General features: G+C 37.5%; 1 protein-coding gene across 2 annotated transcripts; it reads left to right on the top strand.

The window, feature by feature from the left end:
• The first annotated feature begins 1,366 nt into the window (after positions 1-1,366).
• Positions 1,367-9,411, top strand: men1 (multiple endocrine neoplasia I). Of its 2 annotated transcripts, none has more exons than XM_081349211.1 (10): positions 1,367-2,090; positions 2,863-3,334; positions 3,416-3,624; positions 4,141-4,269; positions 4,438-4,478; positions 4,558-4,645; positions 4,739-4,875; positions 6,781-6,919; positions 7,036-7,209; positions 8,312-9,411. In XM_081349211.1, the coding sequence occupies exons 2-10, from the start codon at positions 2,899-2,901 to the stop codon at positions 8,810-8,812; spliced, it is 1,854 nt and encodes a 617-aa protein (XP_081205337.1). In that variant the 5' UTR covers positions 1,367-2,090; positions 2,863-2,898; the 3' UTR covers positions 8,813-9,411. The 2 variants fall into 2 exon arrangements, with proteins under 2 accessions (XP_081205337.1, XP_081205338.1); XM_081349212.1 differs by having other exon boundaries at positions 1,903-2,090; positions 7,042-7,209; positions 8,312-9,404.
• Positions 9,412-9,545: the final 134 nt, after the last annotated feature.

Genomic DNA, 9,545 nt, shown 5'->3' with positions numbered 1-9,545 from the left:
TTGGGGCGAATTAAGTCTAGTTTCAGGTTAGTGTCATGTGAACCGCCGCAGCGCACACAGTCTGCTCCGGTCCAGAGAAAGAGAGTGGATCATATGTGCGAGTCGGCGCACATATCAGACCCACAAGCGGCGCCAGGATTTTGATTGTAGGTGGGCCTCCGAAAAAATGGATGGGCCAGTTAAAATAAGCCAAAAAAACCCCAACTTAAATAGGATTTTTTTTTGTTGCTTTTTTTAATACAATTACAATTTCATTTCATTTATTGTTTAATAAAATTATAGGGCTATTATTTTTAGTTTATTAACAGCAACAACAGCTGTAAAGATGAAGTTGACGATCGCCATCTTGCGCCTATAGAGAGAAATGCACATCATGGATTACATAATCAGAGAGTAGCCTATTTCTTTTCGTTTTAAATTGTTAAAAAGACATTTCAAGCTTTCTTAAGATATATTTCATGTCTGTGAGGCATACGCTGAGTTTCGTTAAGTTAGGATGAGATGCGCTCCTGTTCACGAGCAATGCAAGTGACCGCGCGGGCGCCTCCATGATTATATTGTCTGCTATATTTGCTTCTTGTTTATTAAACCCAGACAATTGGTTGATCAAAAAATATTAAAATTAAGATACAATTTATACAAAACGAAATTCACTTAAAAAAAGTCTTTCTACAAAACAAAACTTAATTAAGTGGTCAAAATCATGTCTGACCATGTCTCTCGATATATTGCGCATCCTATCTTACTCGTGCGGTTCACTTTTCATAATCAACATACAGTAGATGAAAAAATAACATTATAATATTTTAACAAATATGAAACTAAATGAGCTTATTTAATGGCTACAACACATATAGTAGGCCTAAAGACTCTCTATTTGTACAAATTGCTGCACATTCATTTTATTCTGAATTTTGCACACATAAGTTGAAAGGCATTTGTTTGTGCATGCATAGTAAAACATATCTGCAACATTTATCAAGTTCACTGATAATTATGCGTGCATTTATTAATTATTATCTTAAAGAATAATGTAACAAGGACGAAGCATGTAAACTGCGTTGTTTGTTTAGAATGGAATGGATCGCAAATAGATCCGAATGAAGAAACATACAAAACCATAGTAGAAAATGGGTGGGCCCGGACCTAAGCGCCGCGGCTGATCAGACCCATTTGAATATTGAATCCATTTGAATATAGTGTGCTATATTTTAAAGCCATATGGACAAGATTAGCAGGAGAAACAGTTAGAGATGAGGAAGATACTGTGGTACTGAGCTAAACGGCTCTGGCCTAGCTGTGACATAAACTAAACTCTATTTTAAAAAGGGGAGGAGCTGTTTGATATGTCCGGCCCTGCCCTGCCACACTGAATAATGCTGCACGTTTTCAAGGAGCTTCAGTGGGCCTTTAAGACTGTGGCAAGTAGGCTAGGCTATTATGGCTAGGCTAGTATGTGGTTAGTCAAGGAGAAATCATTCTTTTTAGTAGATTATCTACATTTTTATGTAACTGACTTAAAACAGTAATGAACAGCATTAAAGAAAAAAGCTTGAACTTGTAAGACTATACTTAACAGTTTATGCAACCTGGAGGCAATAAAATAACAATAATGGACCTGATGGTTGAGGAATGAGGACTGACTAGTCAAGGCAGAAGCAAAAACACATTTATTACAACAAAGTGGCACACAAGTTTAGTTAGCGGAAATCAATTAAAACATCAACGTTCTATATTATACTAGATAGCAGAAAGTATTATAAAATGCACTAATAAATAATATCCCGTCGATGTTTTACACTCCAGTCCAGCTGGTGGCGATAATGCGCCAAAAGTAGGTTCACCAACCGTCATTAATGCGCAAAGATGCCCTAGAAGACTACATTTCCCGAAGTGCTTGAAGAGAACAGGAAGTACTTTAATTTCGCCGATATGTTCACAATAGGAATAAGCATAACTCAGGCGATTCAACGTTTTGACGTCCGAACAGATTGTGTATGTCTCCGGTGTTATGTAGGAGTGTCCGTCTCTCATCTGCGCGGCAAAAGCACGGGGCAAAACAAAAGCATGTGGATGTAATTTCAACAAAGGTATGTAGTAAGAATGCAGCCAAGCGACGCTGTATTGTTTCGAAAGACAGGAGAGACCAATCCGTTCACTGTAAAACGCCATTTAAGCTGGAAAAACACCAGAAACTGATATTATTGAATGAGCTAGCTAGCTGCAGCCTCATGACGCAGATGATGTCGCCCAGACTCACATGTGTTGCAGTTGCGTTGTTTTCATTGCTCAAATTTCAAGCACTGGCTGCTTTTTTGTGTGGATAATATCTGGGTTATCATTGTAGTATACAGTTAGACAGCTGGGTTAAATTTCTCCCTTCAGAATATATTATACTCTTAATTATTCATCATTTAACATGTATTCAGCCAGTTAATATTCAGCCAATTTAATGTCATGCTCATCCAGCCCAAAAGCTTTATTTTGGATTTAAACGTTTACTTATAATATTTAATATTACGTGGTGATTTGTTAACTTGTGACACATGGTCTTACACATGTCTGGGAATTCCCCTAGCATAGATTATATTGACTTATTGGCCTCTTTTAAACCAAAAAGTATCATAGTTTGATTGATCATGTTAATAAAATGCAGTACCATGGTATATATTAATGTACTGTAGTATAATAAGACTGTAACTACTATGGCAATTCCAAATAATTATTTTCTAGTAAGCAAATAATATCCTAAACTCCTGCTCACAGTATCAGACACTCATTAATTAGACAAGACATGCATTCTTTGTACTTCAATTAAAAGCTTGTATTGTGTGTTATAATATTTATTTATTTATTTTTAAGATTGCATCAGACTGGGATTGAACTCAACCACTAGCCATGGGGATTCGGTCGGCTCAGAAGAAGCATTTCCCTCTTCGGGGCATCGATGGAGTGGTGCAGCTTTTCGAGTCCGAGCTTAACAGCCCAGAACCAGACCTGGCCCTGCTGTCCCTAGTGCTGGGTTTCGTAGAGCACTTCCTGGCTGTCAACAGAGTTGTTCCCGTCAATGTCCCGGGCGTTCGCTTTGAACCTCTTAAACCTGACAGTCCCAACTCTTGCTTCCCCACAGTTGAGCTGAATCTCGTATCTGCCCTTTATGAACGCTTCCTGGCCCAGATTCGTGGTGCCGTGGACATGTCCCAGTTCCGCAAACCGACTGGCAGCTCCAGCCGTGAGCTTGTGAAAAAGGTCTCAGATGTGATCTGGAACAGTCTTAGTCGGTCTTATTTCAAGGACCGGGCACATATTCAGTCCCTTTTCAGTCTCATCACAGGTAGACTTTCACACATTAAATGACATTAAACAAATCTGACCTTGTATTATAGATTAATATATGTGTCTCTCTTTCTGTAAGGCACAAAGCTGGACAGCTCAGGAGTAGCCTTTGCAGTGGTAGCTGCATGTCAGGTGTTGGGCCTGAAGGATGTTCATCTCGCTCTCTCGGAAGATCATGCCTGGGTCATCTTTGGCAAGGGTGGGGAAGAGACTGCAGAGGTCACATGGCATGGGAAGGGCAACGAAGACCGAAGAGGTCAGACTGTCAGTGCTGGAGTCAATGAAAGGGTACGTAATGATCTGTTATTCATGATATGATAAACACTACTGTATATTCATAAACACCATGCCGTTCAAACGTTTGATGTCAGCATTAAGAAATTAATGTTCATTCAACAAGGATGCAAGTTGTTTCAAAGTGACAACCATTTATGTTACAAAAGACTTAAAATAAATGCTGTTCTTTTGAACATTATATTCAGTTTCCACAAAAACATTGCAAGATGGATAATAAATGTTATTTGCGCAACAAATCAGCATATTCAAATGATTTCTGAAGGATCATGTGACACTGAAGACTGGAGCGATGATGCTGCAAATTTAGCTTTGCCATCACAGCAATAAATTACTTTTTTTTTTTTTACTGTATTTTTGATCAAATGACTAAAGCCATGAGAGACTTTTTTTTTAAAAATGTCAAAAATCTTTACGACTCCAAACTTTTGAACGGTTGTGTAAATGTGAGACAGTTCTTTAACTTGTTGTAAATCTGTGCTTCATTTATTTTATTCTCTTTCTCCTTAGAGCTGGTTATATCTTAAAGGCTCCTACATGAAGTGCAACAGGAATATGGAAGTAGCGTTCATGGTTTGCGCCATCAATCCTTCTCTAGATCTGCACACAGACAGTACAGAGCTACTCCAGCTCCAGCAAGTATGTCTTTTTATTTGTTTTAAACTTTCATTGCATCATTCTACGTTTCCTGCATTCTATTGGCTGCTCTATCTATAAATGTCTATTATATACTGTTCACTGTATCTATGTTTGTACATATGCATATTTAAGTATCTATTGTCATCCAGATTTTCTTTCTTTTTTCAGAGGCTGTTGTGGCTGCTGTATGATCGAGGTGATTTGGAAAGGTATGACTCGTTTCTTATAAATCAAGGCACTGATTTGATCTGATTATTGTATATAACTCTTTCTGAATGTGTGTTGAAGGTATCCCATGGCAATGGGCACTTTGGCTGACCTTGAAGATCAGGAACCCATGACTGGCAAGGAAAGCCCTCTCTCTATTCACCTTAAGGTATATATGATTACAGCTATATCAGTATATATCACAGATATTTACAAGGTTGTCATTTATTAAAATTGCACTATTCTGTTTGGTTTTCCCTAGGCTGTTGACTCGGCTAAAAAATATTACAACAACGAGCACATCTACCCTTTCATGTATCTAGCAGGGTATTATTACAGGCACAGAAATGTCCAGGAGGCTTTGCGTTCCTGGGCGGAGGCTGCATCAGTAATGCAAGAGTAAGTCAAGCATCATAGAAATCTGACCATTGAATGAAATAGATTTTTTTAGTTGTGTCTGTTAAAGTAATTCACTTTTGAAAATGCAGCATATTCGTTATTTTAATTAGACTTTAACAGCAGAGGGCAGTGTTCATTTGTTACTGGTGCATACATTTTAACTCATTAAAGGAATAGTTCACTTCAAAATGAAAATTCTGTCATCATTTACTCCCCCTCAAGTTGTTTAAAACCTGTATGAATTCCTTTATTCTACTGAACACAAAAGGAGATATTTTTAAGAATGTCAGTAACCGAAATGGATGGACCCCATTGACTTCCATAGTATTTTTTTTCCTGCTATGGAAGTCAATGGGGTCCATCAACTGTTTGATTACAGACGTTCTTAAAAAATATCTTCCTTTGTGTTTAGCAGAAGAAAGAAATTCACACAGGTTTGAAACAACTTGAGGGGGAGTAAATGATGACAGAATTTTCATTTTGAAGTGAACTGTTCCTTTAATGCTTGTGATGCATTCCTAAGTAAAGAAAATGATTTATGTAAAAAGGCTGAATCAGTCTCTAAACTAAAATGTGTCTGTTACTACTGCACAGTCATGATTAGATGACAAATTGAAAACGCATCAAGCCTCTTAAATGTTCATGCCAAAAGGAAAATGTGTTGTTTGCCAGCATTGTCTGTGTTGCCTCATGCTGTTTGTCCTTAGTCTTTAGAATGCTCATTCCTGTCCTAGCCTTGGCATAGGTCCCTGTCGACAGAGACAATCTGTACTTTCCTCCCTCTAAACACAGTGCAGTTGACGGACAGAGTGCTAAAAATACTTGATTCCAAAGTCCTAAAGGATGTCTGCACAAAGCACGCCTAGAACTACTGCTCACTCCCATCCACTTCCTTTTCCTGCTCTTCCTGTTTCCTCTTCCTTCATGACAGCATTAGCTATCTCCTACCCTCTGTCCCTCTGACGTATCTTTTCTTTGTGCCTATACACTGCCATTCAAAAGTCTCTTCTGCTCACCAAGGCTGCATTTATTTGATCCAAAATACAGTAAAAGCTATAATATTGTGAAATATTATAACAATTTAAATAAACTTTTTTCTATTGTAATATATTTAAAAATGTAATTTATTCTTGTGATGCAAAGCTGAATTTTCAGCATCATTACTCCAGTCTTCAGTGTCACATGGTCCTTCAGAAATCATTCTAATGCTGATGTTCTGCTGAAGAAACTTTTATTATTATCGATGTTGAAAACAAGTTGTGTAGAATTTTTTTCTTAAGGATTTTTTGATGAATAGAAAGTTAAAAAGTCAATTTACTGTCTCTTTTGATCAATTTAATTCATCCTTTATGAATAAAAGTGTTAATTTCTTTAAAAAAAATTCTTACAGAATTTTTGTATTTCTGTATTATGTTACAAAAGCTTTCTATTTCACATAAATGCTGTTCTTTTGAACTTTTTATTCATCAAGGAATCCTGAAACAAATTGTTTTCAACATTGATAATAATCATAATCAAAAAAAAAATCTTGAGCAGCAAATCATCATATCAGAATGATTTCTGAAGGATCATGTGACTCTGAAGACTGTAGTAATGATGCTGAAAATTCAGCTTTGCCAGCACAGAAATAAATTACATTTTAAATATATATTCAAATAGAAAACAGTTATTTTAAATTCACAATATTACTGTTTTTACTGTATTGAGACTTTCAAAAACATTAAAAAATCTTACCGATCCCAAACTTTTGAATGGCAGTGTATGTATGTACACTATATAAAAAAATGTATAAATGTGCATGTGTATATATAAAATATTTATATTGTTAAGAACAAAAGATAATAAACTTTTATAATGCATAAACTTTACATAAACTATACATAAACTTTTTTTTTTGGTCTACAGTTACAACTACTGCAGAGAGGATGAGGAGATCTATAAGGAGTTTTTTGACATTGCTAATGATGTCATTCCCACCCTTCTTAAAGAGACAACAACTGCTGCTGAAAGTGGTGGCGAAGGGGCTGATGAAATGGAAAAAGAGGTCTTGTTTAATTAAGCATGAAAGAAAACATTTGATATAATATATATATATATAATTTAGAGCAAGGTTGTAAACAAGTCTTTCTCTTGTCCTCTATTCATGCTTTTACCTCAAAGGACCAGCCGAGACAGGTCGCTGCTTTGTCTGCCCTTCAGGACCCAGAGTGCTTTGCTCACTTACTCCGGTTCTATGATGGGATTTGTAAATGGGAAGAAGGAAGTCTCACGCCAGTGCTTCATGTAGGCTGGGCCACCTACCTGGTTCAGTCCCTTAGTCGCTTTGATGCACAGGTAAAATCCCTCGATTTGCTCAATAGACTGTGATTACGCTAGCCTAGGAAAACCCAGACAACTTCTGGCAAATTCAGATTTGCTCGAGAAGTAGTTTGGCAAAGAGCTCATTCAAGCCCATTTCCATGGCCTAGAAATCGGGGCACCAATCAGAAACGTTGAGGCAGGCTTTACACAATGACGATCGCTCTGATTGGTTTTTGGTCTATCCAATTGCGCCCAGAGGCATTTGAGCGACGTCCGTTCAACTTTTAAATGCATTATTATATTCAAATTGCAAACACATGAGGACAGTCTCCATGAAAGACCCACTGGCAGATGAACGTGCTACTACATTTCTCTCCGAAACGGTAGGAAATTAAATTAGATTTAATAGAGGATTTTAACTGTGACAAGATGATTGACAGGGCAGTTTACATGACAGGATGCACGCGACAGATCCGTCCGATAAAGATGACGAAGTAATCTGTCCCAAAGCTTGCCTACTTTTTTGCTATACATTCAAAAGTAAATACATTTTCTTCACAAAAAGAGTAAATACTTTTATGGCGTAGTGTAACTTAGGCGAATTGGGACGCAGCATATGGCTTTACACGATGACGATCGCTCTGATTGGTTTTAGGTCGGTCCAACTACGCCCAGAGGCATTTGAGCGACGTCCGTTGGTGACGCCCTTTTGGAAATGAGTTATTAATGAAGCTTTGCCAGACCATAACTCAGTTACTACTGAGAATGGTCTAGTTTTAACCAGGCTATGATTACGCGTTTCTACAGTAATTAACATCCTGAATCTAGTGAAGTATTCCATATTTTAATTAGATTTTATATATATATATATATATATATATATAAATTCTCTCTTTTATTTTTCTCTATTTTACAAAGTTGTTAAAACGTTATCATGGATTTTTTTCTTTGGCCATTAGAGCTGATGGGAATACAAAAAGTATATTTGCTGTCGTCTCCCCTTTACCACTAAATAGGTTTACCTAAATATGATGACTTCCACTTCTGAGAACCCTGGAAATGTGAAAAGGGTCTATTTCAAGTTTTTATTAAAATGCCATTTATAATCAGACTCTGTGTATTCACTCTTTCTCAGATCAGGCAAAAAGTGTCAATCATCACCAAAGATGCAGAACCAGTGGACGACGATGATCAATCCAGCGAGGACCCGCGTGAGGGGCGTAGACGGGTCCCGAGGCGAGAATCCAAGTTAGATGAACAAGCAGGACCATCGTCTCCAAGTGCAGCATTGCCCGCTCAAAATCCAGTTCCCAAAAAGGTGGGTGGAGAAGGAGGACGGCGTCGTTCCTCTGCTGGCACTCGAGGTAAAGAGTCCGATGGCAAAAATGAGCCATCATCCCCGAGTCCCACACCTTCACCTTCCCAGCCACCCATAGTGCAGGGAGGGCCGGTGGTGGCTTTCCACAGTGAGAAGATGAAGGGAATGAAGGGGCTGCTTTCTGCGGCCAAGATCAACTCTAGTGCCATTAAACTGCAGCTCACGGCTCAGTCTCAAGTGCAGATGAAGAGACAGAAACCCACACCTTCTGGAGATTACACCTTGTCCTTCATGAAACGCCCTCGCAAAACTCTTTAAAATGCCAACTTATAGATATTTTTTCTTTTAACTCCTTTATTTTCACCTGGAGTGAAGTTCATTAGTTTGCCTGGAAATTACAAATGTTCTGATAAGATGATGCTGAATTTATCTAATTCACTTCTTTTATAACCATTACAAGTTGAAGTCAGAAAACTCGTCTCATGCACCAGCAGTTTTGGTTTATTATTTGATAGTATAAAGTAATTTTATTAATTTGTCTTAAATCTGTATAATTACTATAAGTTCTATATTAAAAAAAGAACCCAGATTAGAACAAGCCAAAGTGATTATTTTGTGTTTATCAGGTTATTAGAAAATATGATATTCTTTTGTCTGCAATACAATTAAAGTTCTGAAATTTCTGTGCTTCACAAGTCAAATGTATTTAACAAATTATTGGGATTTCCATCCTACATGAGTAGGTCTTGCACTTGTTCTGTTATTCTCCACATTACTGCTGGATTTCATAAGTGGTCTCAAGGATACAGTAGTGCCATAGCAAACTTTGCAAAAAAAAAAATTGCAGTGATCGTGAAAAAATTATTTTCTCAATGCTAAAGTGTATTTTCCATTAAATAAAAAACTTGAACAAATCTAGTGAGTTTTATTGTCTTTTATTTACTGTCATTCACGTTGTGAGGGCTTATCTTTGCCCTTTGATGCTTTGCACATGCGCAAACGCAGCGAACAGAATCGCGTCCAGTGATGGGTGAAGACCGCTGAAGTCCAC

Source organism: Scardinius erythrophthalmus, assembly GCF_964197995.2.
Source record: "Scardinius erythrophthalmus genome assembly, chromosome: 2".
Taxonomy (NCBI): domain Eukaryota; kingdom Metazoa; phylum Chordata; class Actinopteri; order Cypriniformes; family Leuciscidae; genus Scardinius; species Scardinius erythrophthalmus.
Note: the sequence above shows the minus strand (reverse complement) of the source record. Positions and strands in the feature narration are given on the sequence as shown.